We start from the raw sequence: 15,428 nt of genomic DNA, 5'->3' as shown, positions 1-15,428 counted from the left end.
TGGGGATGGCTTTCTGGAAAGGTTGAGTCTAAAATATGAGTAGGAAATTCCCTTCGTAGCTCAGCAATTAACGAACTCGACCAGGATCCATGAGGAGCTGTGTTGTAGGTTGCAGACTTGGGTCAGATCCTGCGTTGCTGTGGCTGTGGCATAGGCTGGTGGCTGTAGCTCCGATTTGACCCATAGTTGGGGAACTTCCATAAGCTGTGGGTTCAGCCCTAGAAAAAAAGTAAAAATAAAAGCAAGTGATGATAATATTGAGAGTCATAGTAAAAAAGACTCATAGAGCTCACTCTGGCCAGTCACCGTAATAAATATTTTTAATATATTAACTCATTTAATCCTCACAACAACCCTATGAGGTAGGTACTATTATTAATAGCCCCATTTCATACATGAGAAAACTGAGACAACATAGGTTGGGTAACTGGTCCCACATCAGCAGATAGTAAATAGCACAGCAATAACACACATTAAACACTAGCCTTTAAACAGATGGTTTGGCTCCTAGGTCTTTGCTCATGGCCATAGTACTACTGCCTCTGTACATCCAAGAACTGTGGGAAGGGGGCTTGAGGTCCAAGGCAGCTTAGAGACTGGATTAGCCTGTGGCCATTCTGTGACATAGTCCAGATTCCATGGAGTCGAACATGTGTCTGCACATGGCCACATGTGTGGCTCTGATGCCTTCTGCTGCTGCTCTTCCTGCCAATTAAAGATATATTCAGGAGTTCCCATCGTGGCGCAGTGGAAATGAATCCGACTGGGAACCATAGGTGGCGGGTTCCATCCCTGACCTTGCTCAGTGGGTTGAGGATCCGGCACTGCTGTGAGCTGTGGTGTAGATCGCAGACACGGCTCAGATCTGGTGTTGCTGTGGCTGTGGCATAGGCTGGCAGCTACAGCTCCGATTAGACCCCCAGCCTGGGAACTTCCATGTGCCACTGGTGCAGCCCTAAAAAGACAATAAATAAATAAATAAATAAATAAAGGCGTATTCATCACAGATGTACATTTTTTTCTCCACTTTTTTAAAATTATAGTTTATTTACAACACAGTGCCAATTTCTGCTGTTCACAGATCCACTTTTACTTTCCTAGAAAACCTGATGTCAATTATCTTTGTCCCTCTTTGGTGCGCTCTTTCTCCGAAGCCCACCTTATAGGCTCCGTTAGCCAACTGCCAGCTGGTCAGACCCCCACCTGGCCCAATGGCCTGCAGTCGCATCAGAAAAGGACAGGCAGGGTAACTGACTCTCTCCAGTGGAGAGAGACCCTTGGAACCTGTCAGTCTCCTCCCACTCCTGGACAACTTCTCCGTGTGACATTAATCCCAGCTGGGACATGGGAGTCAGTAGCTATCACCTCCAGGGATGCTCTTTCCTTGGCTAATGTCTTGCTCTTAGACTTGGGGGTCTCATGTTTCTCTCAGATGTGCATCTTCCTGTCTAGTAACTAGGCTCTTTCTGAACACCCACACTAGGCTCTTTCTCCCTCCGCCTCCCTAAACCCCCCTTCTCCTCCCTAAACCCCCTCTTCCTCCCTAACCCCCCCCTCCCTGCCCCCAATCCAGCAGTCACCACCAATCCAGACTGGTTTTCCTGAAACACCTCTGTTCCCTTCACGCCCAACTCAAAAGCCTCTGATGGCTGCCTATGTCTTAGTGTCACTCATCTAACCTGCTGCTTGACTTCTGGTCACCTCTGTTCCCGAATATTCCAGACTAACTGAGTCTGTCTTCCAGTCCTCCTGCAAATGTGCTGTGGCTTTTTCCTGCCTCCATGCTTTCATCTGTGGAGTTAGCCTGACCTTGGATGCCCTCAATTTTCTCTCCTGCCTGTCCAATCCCACACCCATGAAGCCAAATCTGACTTTGGCAGCCTCACTCACATCTCTACTCTGAATCCCTGCTGCACTTAGCAACTGTGACACTTAATGTAACCTGCCGCACACGCTCTTGTTATTCCGTATGTGTTTGTTCTGATTCCACAGCTAGATTAGAATCTTCTGGATGGAGAAGTAGAATAAGAAGATGGAATTAATACATTTGAATGTTTGCAGTGTTAGGCACGGCAGCAGGCGTTGTTGGTAACATGGAATTCTTACAACAATCCCAGGCCATGGATACCATTATCCTCATCTTAGAGGGAATAGTGCTGAGTACTGAGTAGAAAGGCCATGTAACTTGCACAGCGTTACAGAGATATTAGGTGTCAGGACTGGGACCGAACTCAAGTCTGACTCATGAGTTTTTACTCTTTACATCACAATGCACCACCTCCTTGTAGCCATGTTTTATTCTTTATATTCTTCAGTGCCAAGTATAGTGTTGACTATTTCTGCAAGGGCTCAATAAATACTAATTAAAGGCCCCCTTCGTTCAATCTGGAGCATCAAGAAGGGCCCTTATCCTTATACTTTCTAATTAATTCATTTGTGTATCCACGTAATAAACTTCACTGAACACCAACTATGAACGAAGAACTGTCCTAAATCCTGGGAGCACAGAGACAAAGTACTGTCCATATTCACCCAAAGAAGTGATTTGCACAAATAATTAATCTACAAATGCATTACTCATTGCTGCATAAAAAATGAATTAGTGTCATTAAAACAACACATTTATTATATCAAAGTTTCTATGACATTTATTGCCTCACAGTTTCTGTGGGTCAGAAATTTGGGTTCTCTGCTTAGGGTCTCACAGGGCTACAATCAAGTCAAGCTGGGCTGACTTCTCATCAGAGGCTGGACTGGGGAAGAAAATCCACTTCCATGTTCCCTTAGGCTGTTGGTAGAATTTTCTTGCAGCTGCAAGACTGAGGGCCCCTGCTTCTTGTTGGCTGGAGGCTGGAAGCCTCTCTTAGCTCCTAGAAGCTTCCTTCTGGCCATAGGGCCACTCACTTCATCAATCCAGCGACAGTGAGTCGGTCAGCAAGGAGGAATCCTACCCAGTGCAACACAGTCAGTGAAGGAACATCCCATCCCTGTCACCATATTCCAATGACTAGAAATGAGTCACAAGTTCTGCTCATACTCAGAGGGGATCACACAAGGGCAGGAACACGGTGAGCGGAGGATGATGGGTGTGACCCTAGGGTCTGTCCACCACCCACACAATGAATAAATACCAGGTGAGTGGTCCAGACAACAGGTGCTACAGGAGCGCCAAAGAAACATTCCTCCCAACAGATGTGTCAGCTCTGTAGGCAGAAGTGGCCTCACCACTGCTGAGTGTGTGCCATCCAGGCTCCTGGGCACTCCCATTTTTAAAAACGCAATTTTATTTTTTATTTATTTATTTTTATTTTTATGGCTGCACCTACAGCACATGGAAGTTCCCAGGGTAGTGGGTGAATCAGAGGTACAGCTGCCAGCCTACACCACAGACACAGCAAAGCCAGATCCAAGCCACATCTTCAACCTATGCCCCAGCCTGTGCCAACTGCAGATGCTTATCCCACTGAGTGAGGTCAGGGTTCAAACCCTCACAGACACCATGTCAGGTTCTTATCATTCTGGGCCACAACGGGAACTCTCTGGGCACTCCCATTTTAATATGAAGTTGCGAGAGATGGGTGCTATCATTAGTTCACAGGTGAAATAGGGGTCTTGGATCTTGACTTCTAAAGTGGGGGCCACGGGATGAGCCTGGCTCTGGAAAGAGACGATCACAATTGTCCAGGTGTCAGAGGGTCGGGTGTCACGTCACAGCTGTGAGATGAGGAAAGGGGGCCGTGTTCAGGAGACAGAAGCCTGCAGGTGCACCAGGCTGACCTGGTGGGAGGCTGGGCAGGTTGGAGGAAGGAGAGCCAGGAGGCTGAGGTGAGTCTGAGATGAGGGGACCCCGGGAGGAATGGGTCAGAGCTGCCGAGGATGGAAGGAGAAGTGTTTCGCTGGTTCTTTTCTTTAAGTATTCTAGCTGCTCGGGAGCACTCCTAGAAACAAAAAAATCCTTTAGTATATTCTGTTGACTCTGCTGCTGGCTCCTTGACCTTGACAAAGCCTAGATGTGCGTCTATGTTTGTGTGGGTGTGTATGTGTGAACACATGGGGGAAGAGAGATGGGACGCCACATACCTGTTCAATAAATCGCTGGCACTCTAGGAGAGAGAAAGAGAGTGAGTCACAATTTGTTCTCAGGTTCCTGTCCCTGCCAGGTTCCCTCCCCAACACACTAGCGGATGCCAATCCCAGCTGTCACCTTGAGAACTGGAGGGGACCGCATTCCTTCTGCATACCCTGCTCAGCAGAATTGGGCAGCCTCGAAGAGGTCACCACCCATGTCACGGAGAAGCCTCTCCTTGTTACACCTCCCGGAGGGAGGCTGCAGGTAGGCTGCCTGCAACCTGGGGAGAAGCCCAGGCCTTGGGGGTATGCACCTTCAGCATGTTGACATCCAGTTTCTTGGCCACTGTCTCCAGATCAGTTACCAGGTTGCTGAGATATGTTATTGCCCTGGAGATGCCAAGAAGTCTGGACACCTCTGCCGGCACGTCCTCCAGGTGGCCTGGCCCCTGCCGGGCGAGGGCATCCAGCTGTCTCTCCAGCCCAGCCTCCAGCCTGTGGGTCCCACAGTCTGTCTGAAACTACAGAAAGGGGACGCCCTAAGAGTCACTGTCAGATGGCTCCCTCCTGGCCTTTAGCATCTGAACATGCTGAGTGAGAATGCTGGCTCCTCTGCCCTTCTCCCCGAGTGTCGTTGCTTCTGCATGTCGCAGGTATTACAGGGGCAGCATTCCTCAAAAAATGCAGGGCCCCTCCCCTCCACACAGTTGGCACCACCACCACCACTCCCCCCACCACCCCTGCTCCAGCTACATCCTCCCACTGCCTTTTCATCCCCTTCAGGTCACAGGGTAAGGGCCACCTCACACTTAAGTGAGCAAGAGGGACAGAAAGATAGATGGTCCAAGGCCAGAAGAAGCCCTATGGTTTGTGTGGTAATTTTTTTTTCTTTTTAGGGCCACACCCGTGGCATACGGAAGTTCCCAGGCAAGGGGTCAAATCAGAGGTACAGCTGCCAGCCTACACCACGGCCACAGCAACACGGGATCCGAGCCACGTCTTCAACCTACACCACAGCTCATGGCAACGCCGATCCTTAACCCACTGAGCAAGGCCAGGGATCGAACCTGCACCCTCATGGACACTAGTCGGGTCTTAACCCGCTGAGCCACAAAGGGAATTTCTGGGTGGTCGTTTTCAATTGATGGACAGCTTGTCACCTTTAATCCTCACCGTAAACCAGGTGGAGCAGGATCAGCTTTCAGTGAACATATAAACCACAGGAAGGTCAGAGGGCTTGCCACCCCTCCCACCCCCCACTGGCTGCAGCAGACTGCTGCAGACAGACAGACAGACATTTGGAGGGACCTCAAATTCTTCCTGGGACTCTGCAAAGCCCACCTGCGCGGTCTGCAGTCTCTCCTCCTGAGCCCTGAGCCGCTGGAGCTCACAGGCATCCTTCTTCAGCTTCCTGATTCTGCGGTTGAGTCGTTCCTAGAGAGACAGACACCCCTACCGTCAGACGTGGGGGGGTGCTGAGGGGGGCGGTCCTGACCCCAGGATTCTGCCTAAAAAGAGGGAGCCTTCCAGGCATCATGCTTGGGGGAGGAGCACCAGAGTTTATTTAATGGACCATGATGGCAAAAAGCAACAGGTAAAGTTTTTTTAAAAGACTTCCCTACACAAAAATAAGGGAGTAACAGAACCTTTCCTGCTTGACTTCAGGGTGTTTTTCTCCTGACATCTAAAAGTGGCATGCTGATCGCTGGCAATTCTTACTTCTCATCAACAAGTGCAGCCAGTCTAGAGAGAACTGACTTACAGAGGAGATGCAAGGCCTCTGGTACCACTCCCCAGCAGCTCCCACACCGCCTGCCCACGGTGAGGCACCCCCCGCCCCGACCCCCGCCACCGGGATGGACAAGAGCCTTCTATTAGAGGCAAACTCAGAGGACCTCTCTATAAATCTTTTTTTTTTTTTTTTTTCGGGCACACCCGCAGCATATGGAAGTTCCCAGGCCAGGGATCGAATCCAAGCTGCACCTGTGACCTACATCACCGCTGCAGCAACGCCAGATCCTTAACTTACTACACCAGGGCTAGGGATTGGACCAGCAATGCCACAGAGATAAGTCGGATTATTAACTCACTGCGCCACAGCAGGAACTCCCTAAGTCTCAAGGGGTCACTGTGTCCTGGAAGCTAAGGATATAACAAGTGATTTCGGTTTCTAAAAAAAAAGTGGTTGAGTAAAATGAGGCAGGTGCCCCCTGTGGACTATGATGCAGCTGTCAGAACCCATGGACTACGTGACCCACAAAACATGCCCTGACCTCAAAAACGGGAGAGGGAAAAGAAAGAAATAGGATGAGGCCCATAATGTGACTGTGTTAATTCAAGCTACAAGGACACTGTGCAGCACCATGGTTTTTTTGTTTTGTTTTGTTTTGGGGGGGGCCATACCCACAGCATATGGAGGTTCCCAGGCTAGTGGTCAAATCAGAGCTGCAGCTGCCGGCCTACACCACAGCCAAGACAACCCTGGATCCCCAACCCACTGAGCGAGACCAGGGATAGTCCTACTCAAGTTCGTTACCACTGAGCCACAACGGGAGCTCCATAGCACAGAGTGTTTCACCAAACTGTCTACAAATAAAAATACAAAAAGTATACTTTAAGGGGTTGCCCATGGGTGAGGGCAGAGGGGTGATTAAATGGAACAAACAAAGCAAAAAAAGGGATTTGTGGACTAAAGATAAGAGTGTGCTCTTAGAGTTCCTGTCATGGCTCAATGGTTAACAAACCCAACTATTATCCATGAGGACGCAGGTTCAATTCCTGGCCCCACTCAGTGGGTTAAGGATCTGGCATTGCCATGAGCTGTGGTGTAAGTCACAGACACAGCTTGGATCCTGCACTGCTGTGGCTTTGGTGTAGGCTGGCAGCTGTAGATCCAATTCAACCCTTAGCCTGGGGACTTCCATATGCTGTGGAAAAAAGACAAAAGACAATAGATAAAAAAAAAAAAGAAGCGTGCTCTTAACTGAAGAATGTGTGTTTCATTAAGTTAAAATTTCTCATCTCAGCTCAAAAAAATTGGGGTGGGATTTTGTTCTTGGTGGTAGCTGTTTATGGGGAATATTTCTTATTTTTGTCACTTTGCCTCATTTCCTCGTATAAACCCTAAAATGTATTGCTTCGGGGAAAAAAGAGTCCCCTGTCACTGGAGATGTACGGCTAGAGAGGCTGAGGTTGCAGGAATCGACTCTAGAACTTCTTTCTGGCCCTGAGATTGAGAGGATGCACCAAGGTCAAGGGGCAGTGGGCGCGAGACCAGCAAGGACACTCAGGCAGACAGAAAGCTCCAGTGAGCAGAGGAGACAATGATGTCACTTGACAATTATGAAAAAATGTGTCACGTTACTGGGTGTTACGTGCAGGCATTTCCCAGCAGGAAAGGAATAAAACAGTCATAGGAGGGGGAGGAAGTGAATGGGTGCTGTAAATTTCACTCGGGCCTGGGTGGTGAAGGTGGAGGCCCGGATGGGGTGGAGGGTTGTTTGTGGAAGCGGGAAAGTTCAGGTCGCACAAGCTCGAACCAGCACACAACCTTCACCTTGCCTCCCCTTCCGTCTTCTCTGTTCTGACAATACATCTCTCTCTCACTCTTTTTGTTTTCTGGTTTTTAGAGCTACACTTGCAGCATACGGAAGTTCCCAGGCTAGGGGTCAAATCGGCACTGCAGCTGCCAGCCTACACCACAGCCACACTGGATCCTTAACCCACTGAGCAAGGGAGGCCAGGGATTGAACCTGCATCCTCATGGATACTAGTTGGGTTCATAACCTGCTGAGCCACGACAAGAACTCACAATTACATCTCTTTGTTTGTTTGTTTGTTTGTGTTTTTCTAGCATGTGGAGGTTCCCAGGCTAGAGGTCCAATGGGAACCGTAGCCACCAGCCTGTGCCACAGCCACAGCAACACGGGATCCGAGCCACATCCTTCACCTACACCACAGCTCATAGCAACGCTGGATCCTTAACCCACTGAGTAAGGCCAGGGATCGAACCTGTGTCCTCATGGATGCTAGTCAGGTTCTTGAACCACTGAGCCATGACTGGAACTCCCACAATTACATCTCTTGAAGGAGCAGTCAGTTCTTTCTGTCTTCACGTCCTCATGGCCCCCTTGCTCCTCAGCCACCTGCTTTTGCTTCTCATCACTCTTTTGCAACTGCTCTTTCCGAGGTCACCAGTGATCTCCAGGAGGGAAATCCAGAGGTGCCTTCCTCTCAGGCCTCCTCCTCTCTGATGTGATTCTCCCCACCTCCCAGCCCCTGTTCTTCCTCGACTTTGCTAAGGTCATTTCCTTAAACCTTTTCTATCGCCAGACTGTGTCCTTAACTTCAGGCTTCAGATCTTATCAGAATGCCAAACCAGATCTTTGTCCTAAGGGCCAATCCCATTTTCAGCTGAGGGCTAATTATCTCGTCCTGCCCTACTGGCCGCTCAGACTCAGGATGGAGAAATCGAATTTATCATCCTCTTCCCCACCCTCTTCTGCAATCCACTACACCTGACCTCTGCATCTCTGTCCTTGGACTGACCATTCTCTTCTGCCTGTCATCCAGCTTGACGTCTCAGTCGTATCTTATCTTCACCTGTATTACTTTTGTCTTCAAAAGGGCTTCTCATTACCAAAGACAAGCCCAAGCTCCTCAACCCAATAGCCAAGGCCCTCTAGGACCTAACCCCATCTGCTTGTCCAGCATCACCTGTCTGTCTCCCTCCCCGCTCTCCACACTAACAGAATTGCTGGTGGTTCCTGAACACACCCCATGCAGCCACACCTCTTTGTGGTTTTTCTTTTATTTCCCTCTGCCAGAAAGGCTATCTATTTCTGCCTGGCAAAATCATATCTATCTTAAGATCCGTTCAAAATGTCATAGTCCTATCTTTTGGAGTAGTTTACAACTTAACGAAGAGTTTAAAGTCAACTAAAGGAATTCCCGGCACGCTTAGCAGTAATGAACCTGACTAACATCCATGAGGATGAGGGTGCAATCCCTTGGCTTTGTCCAATGGGTTAAAGGATCTGGAGTTGCCGTGAGCTGTGGTGTAGGTTGCAGACGACCTTGGATCTGGCGTTGCTGTGGCTGTGGTGCAGGCCGGCAGCTGTGGCTCCAATTGGACCCCTAGCCTGGGAACTTCCATATGCTGCATGTGCAGCCCTAAAAAAGACAAAGAAAGAAAGAAGAGAGAAAGAGAGAACAGAGTAAGAAAAATGAAGATTAAACATAATTAATATAGCTTATCATCCAAAAGTTAAACTACTTTGATGCATTTATGTAAAATTATGCCCTGATTCTAGGGGAAAATGTTGAAAATCTCCGTAAGGATAAAAGCCTCACCACCAGCATTCATAGCCAAGCAAAGTAAGACATCTTAGTCACTCTTACACATTTAGAATGCCAATCAAAATACAGTAAAATAATTGACACCAACATGGGTTGGGCAGTAAGGAACAGATGTACAAAATAAACCTTGTAGCTCTGCAAGTTTTTCAGTCTTTCTAGAATGAAGTCAGGCAATACCTAATTCCTTTTAAAAGGACATGGTTTACAATATTTATAATTTACAATATTTAACTTACAAAATTTGATTCACGAAAGAGAAATGGTGAGTAATCAGAAGAAATCTTTATTTCAAAGCTAAGCTAGCACCACCTACAGACACACAGGGTCTTCCATTGTAATCAGTCCTTTTGAAATACCTTCAACGCCCTTGCCTTACATTCCACTACATTTTAATCAACTCCTTATCCTTGGATAAACTCTACTGTCATCTTGCCCTTGGCTGTCTTCAGGCAGCCTCTTGAAACTCACTAAATCTCTAGTTACAAAACCAGATTGGTGCTCCATGCTGCCTGCCCATAGGTTTTTGCCCCCAAACTTTACCACAGTTTATCCTCTCTCTTGAAACCTTTCACAGTCCCACACTGCTCATCTTCATTCCTCACATATTATTGAGGAAACAAGCCCAAACACTCAAGCCACCTCCCAAAATGCAAAGCTCCCTGCCAATATTCCCTACTGTTAGGGCGGAAGCCCTGCGCCTCCTCCCAGCCCAGCATCCACTTCACCGCTGCCATCTTACTGGATGGCTTGGCATCATTCAATGCACTCTCTCATCATTAAAAAAAAAAGGTTTTTTTCCCTTTTAAGGCCAAATCCAAGGCATATGGAAGTTCCCAGACTAGGGGTCAAATCGGACCTACAGGTGTCAGCCTACATACGCCACAGTCACAGCAATGAGGGATCTGAGCCTCATCTGTACCTAGCTCGGACAACAAGGGATCCTTAACATGCTGAGCAAGGCCAGGGATGAACCTGCATCCTCATGGATACTAATCAGATTCTTAACCTGCTGAGTTACAGTGGGAACTCCTCTACCATCACTTTTTTTTTTTTTCTTTTTAGGGCCGCACTCACGGCATATGAAGGTTCCCAGGCTAGGGGTCAAATAGGAGCTGTAGCTGCCGGCCTACACCACAGCCACAGCAATGCCAGATCCGAGCAGCGTCTGTGACCTATACCACGGCTCATGGCAACACTGGATCCCAGGATCCTTAACTCACTGATCAAGGCCAGGGTTCAAACCCACATCCTCATGGAGATTACATTGGGTCCTTAACCCACTGAGTCACAATGGGAACCCCTGCCTTCTCTTTTTTCCTGTCTCAACACCTCATCTATGAGGCCCTCAGTGACTGCAGTAACATGGGTCACCCATTGCTCTCAGACTCTTATTGGTTTTCTTCCCAGTCCATAAAAGACTTTCATTTGTTTGATTTCCTTTTTTTTTTTTTTGTCTTTTTGCCATTTTTCTTGGGCCACTCCAGCGGCATATGGAGGTTTCCAGGCTAGGGGTCGAATCAGAGCTGTAGCCGCTGGCCTAAGCCACAGCCACAGCAACGCGGGATCCGAGCCGTGTCTGCGACCTACACCAAGGCTCATGGCAACGCCGGGTCGTTAACCCCTGAGCAAGGCCAGGGACCGAACCTGCAACCTCATGGTTCCTAGTCGGATTCGTTAACCATTGAGCCACGACAGGAACTCCATAGTTTGTTAGATTTCTTGTCTTTCTTGCTAAACTGCAAAGTCCCTGGCAGTAAGGATGGCATCTAACTTGTTCACCATTGTAATCCTAGGGTATATTGTGGTTCTTAACACACTCAGGAACTTGAGTCTTTCTTTCTTTCTTTTTTTTTTTTTTTTTTGTCTTTTTCTTTTGTCTTTTTAGGGCCGCACTCACGGCATATGGAGGTTCCCAGGCTAGGAGTCTAATCAGAGCTGTTGTTGCTGGCCAGAGCCACATCAACGCCAGGTCTAACCCACATCTGCAACCTACACCACAGCTCATGGCAATGCCGGATCCTTAACCCACTGAGGGAGGCCAGGGATAGAACCTGCAACCTCATGGTTCCTAGTCGGATTCGTTTCCAATGCGCCACAACGGGAACTCTGAACTTAAGTCTTACTTAAATAAACAAATGTTATTATTTTTTATTTTAGGTGTCATGTCATAATTTAAAGGTAGTCCTGAGGACAAAAGCTATGAATTATCTCTGTACTTCCTACAGTCCCTAGCACTAATCCTACACCAAGCACAGACCTGAATAAACCATTGATTGAGTGAATGGACTTTTTCATCTATTTAGTGACCCATTAGCAGAGGGGTCCCCTCTCCTGGGTACCTGAACTTAAAGGAAATGATGTTGGAACGAGAGAACTTTGGTTTTCTGAATTATTTCTCTACTTTTCCATAGTCACCCCCAATCTGGACTCCCCACTTTCTCATCCTGTATCATAACATTTTCAAAAAAAAGTCACATATCTAAAAGAAGACTAGAGATTCATCCTTCATGATTGGCTAGAAAGACACCACAGTAAAAATATGTCAATATTCCATCCAACCAAATACTAACTAAATTGGGAATGGGGAAGTGGGAAGATTTGGTTTAAAAATACTAAAGCTAATTGGCAAACTAAACATATCTGAAATACTCTGAAAAATAAGAGTATTTTGAGGGTTCTAAGACCTACCTGACATTAAAGCACATTGCTAAGTTTGTGTTTAAAATGGATTGACACACAAGCAGAACAGACAAGAATAGAACAGAATAGAAAGTCCAGGAAATATGTAAGTCTACATGTATCCATGGTGAATTATGAAGTCGACATTCAAATCAGCGAGGGAGCCATGGATTATTCAGTAAATGCAGATAGGAAAAATTGATCCTAACTTGGAAGTTACCTTATTCTTTCACTTAAGTATATCTTGACATTCTAAGTCTTCCAAAATATATGTGGAAGGATACTCATTGTGACATTCCATGTGATCTCAAAACAAAGTTGACTGGAGGAGCTCCCATTGTGGCTCAGCGGAAATGAATCCGACTAGGAACCATGAGGTTGTGGGTTCGATCCCTGGCCTCACTCAGTGGGTTAAGGATCTGGCATTGCCATAAGCTGTGGTGTAGGTTACAGACGTAGCTTGGATCTGGCGTGGCTGTGGCTGTGGCGCAGGCTGGCAGCTGTAGCTCCCATTTGACTTCTAGCCTGGAAACCTCCATATGCCGCAGGTGCAGCCCTAAAAAGCAAAAAAAAAGGAAAAGAAAAAGAAAAAAATAAAATAAATAAACTGGAAATAACTCAATACCTGCCAACTTATGGTACCTTCATAGCATCAAGCACCATGGGGTTGTTGAAAAGAATAAATAAGACCTATATGTACTGATGGGAAAATGGGGTAATGGCCAAGCTTTTTTTATGATAAGAATGAGCTACAAAAAAACAGAGAGAGAATCCGTGTGTGTGCATGTGTGTGTGTTTAGAAAGTGCATTCACACACACACAGTTTTCTGGAAGAATGATCCACAAAAATCTAATAATGGTTACCTCTGAGGACTGAGAATGGGTGAAAGTGGGGAAAAAAAGATTGTTAGTTTTGACTTTATACCTTAATCGTATTGTCTGAATGTACCATTTTATGATTTAAAAAAAAGTATAAAAATTGTCACCATGGAAAAGAAGAAAAGATAGAGAGAGAAGGAAAAGATAGAATCATGTACTAGTTGCCAGGTTTCAACATATTTGCAGGGTAATTGTTAGCATATGTAAAACCTGACCACATTTCTAGCCAGTTTCCTAGCGCCATCAACCAGGGGAGTCATGCAGTCTTAGTCCTAAAGGGGTGTTGTTATTTAGCCCAATTCCTTCATGCTACGGATGAGCCAAGTGAGAGGGGCTCACGATTCCTGGGAACCGGACATCACGGTGACAGCATCTCCTCTCAGACTCATCTCAATGCACTGAAACTTGAACATCAGTAGCAAGATACGCACAGAAAAGCAAAGACAAGAGTCCAAAATAAGACGAGGCAGAAGAGACCAAGTGTCAGTTACGGAGCCTCTGTGAGATGCCAGGCATGAGACCGGGGGCGGGTGGGGGTAACTCAGGGAGGTAGTGCCAGGGGGATAGCTGCAGTGACCCCGCCTTACCTTGTAGTGGCTGATGGCGTTTTCAATGGCCAGTTCACAGTGAGAACTGTGCTCAGGGGACCCCCGGCACTCCACACACAGGAGAAGTCTGCTCTCCTCACAGAACCAGCACACCTTCTTCTGGTGGCTGTGGCAGGTATAGCCGGCCCCCAGGACCCCCTCAGAACAGGGCTTCCGGCAGAGGGGGCAGCTGAGGACCCCGGAGGCCGAGGCCTTCCCCAGGTGCTGGGCCAGGCACACTCGGCAGAAGAGGTGTCCGCAGTCAGTGCTCACCGCCTCCTTGAGGCCCTCCTGGCAGATGGGGCAGAGGCCCTCTTCCCGGCTGTCCTCCCGCAAAGGGATCATGGCCTTTCCCCGACCCTGCCAGCCTCCAGCCCAGAGGGCCCCCTTTCCCGCCAGCACTCTGGAGAGCCTGCCACCCTCGACAGTCCAGATAAGATGGCCCAGCTGGAAGGAGGCAGCCCCGGAGCAGCTTAGAGGACATGACTCAGCCCTTGAACTTGAGGCAGCTGTCCGTTTCCATCAATAGAGCGGTAGCCCGGACCACAGAAACCACCATTCTGCCACGAGTTTCAGAAATAAAGCATCAGCTTCGACCTGCACCCTCCGCTTTTCTTGGTCTTCACGAAACTTGAAGTTGGCCTTTGGTTTCCATACACCTGGAGGAAGCAGGTGATCCAAAACTTATTTCTATTTTCCTCTCCAGAGCTGGCGGGGAATATTTCACACTCAAAGTTAAAAGGCCAGAGGGTCCTGCTGGTCAGAAGCCAGAGCCTCACAAACTTCAAAATTGAACGTCTTCTCTGATTTGCCCTCGGTTGAGAGAATCTGGCAGGTCCTCTCCCACCCCGATACCAAAGGCTCGCAGTCACTGTCTAAGAATCTGGCTACCGCTGTCAATGACTACCCGGCCCTTTGCATCAGCATCTCCGGGCCTGTTCATTGTCCCAAAGGTCATCCTTCCACGGTTACACAGATTCCGAAATGAAAGAGAAAGAGAACAGGGCATGGGGCAGTCCAGAGGCCTTTTCCCTTCCTTTCAAGCCATCTCCAAAGATGACCAAAAAAGGAAGTAACCCCCCAACCACTTCCCTTAAACACTGAGCATTCAACTCTCCTCTGTCACCCCCAAGCCTCTCGTCTAGTGCACTTCCAGAAAAGCTCTCTTGGTATCCTACCTCGGTTTCTCCTGCTACGACGTCAGGTCTTTTTCTCGGGCTCCGGATCTAAAGGGATGGTCAGCTGGGGAATGGTTCTTTTTCAACCATGCAGGTTATTTACGCTCACATGTGAGATATGAGGGGAAATGGGGCAGACATGACAGGGTCCATCCTCTCTGTGGCTGCATGACTGCTCTAAGGTAGCTGGCAGGTGAGATGGACTTTGGTTGGTGAAGGGTGTGGCTTGTTTGCACGTGGGGAGGAGGAAAGTCTTGGTGCCTCCGATGTAAATCTGACATGAAGTGAGAGTCCACGTACAGGACAGAGATATCCCAGAGCCCCAGCCCCGCCTTGGGACCCAGGTACCACAGAACCACGACATCTGCTCATGATACTGGAACACCAAGGACCCACCCACTGTCTTCCAGTTTCCCTCCAGTCAGGCTGGTCTCAGCGCTGGAGCTGGTGGAGCCCACAGGGGCAATCGCTCATGAAAGCTGCCAGTTGGGGCTTGATTGAAAGGTCCCACATTCTTGTTCAAATCTTACTCCATAGGATCCTTCCTTAACCCATCTGGCCGCTGGCTGCTGTGGGGTCGCTATGATAAAATCACTTTCCCCGAAGTCAAAGCTCCTTGGCTTTCTTCTCATAGGCGATGGCTCCCTCGAATCTCAGGGCATGGGTGTGGGGGGGGCAC

The 15,428-nt window shown here is 48.1% G+C and overlaps 1 protein-coding gene across 3 annotated transcripts; it reads right to left on the bottom strand.

The window, feature by feature from the left end:
- TRIM40 (tripartite motif containing 40) lies at positions 3–14,962 on the bottom strand. 3 transcript variants are annotated; one of them, NM_001160087.1, is given in 7 exon segments: positions 2,621–3,754; positions 3,757–3,938; positions 4,081–4,103; positions 4,383–4,589; positions 5,410–5,502; positions 13,572–14,230; positions 14,750–14,831. In NM_001160087.1, coding segments are annotated over 6 exon segments (933 nt in total). In that variant the 5' UTR covers positions 13,917–14,230; positions 14,750–14,831; the 3' UTR covers positions 2,621–3,671.

The sequence above is a fragment of the Sus scrofa genome, chromosome 7 (assembly GCF_000003025.6).
Source record: "Sus scrofa isolate TJ Tabasco breed Duroc chromosome 7, Sscrofa11.1, whole genome shotgun sequence".
Classification (NCBI taxonomy): Eukaryota; Metazoa; Chordata; class Mammalia; order Artiodactyla; family Suidae; genus Sus; species Sus scrofa.
Note: the sequence above shows the minus strand (reverse complement) of the source record. Positions and strands in the feature narration are given on the sequence as shown.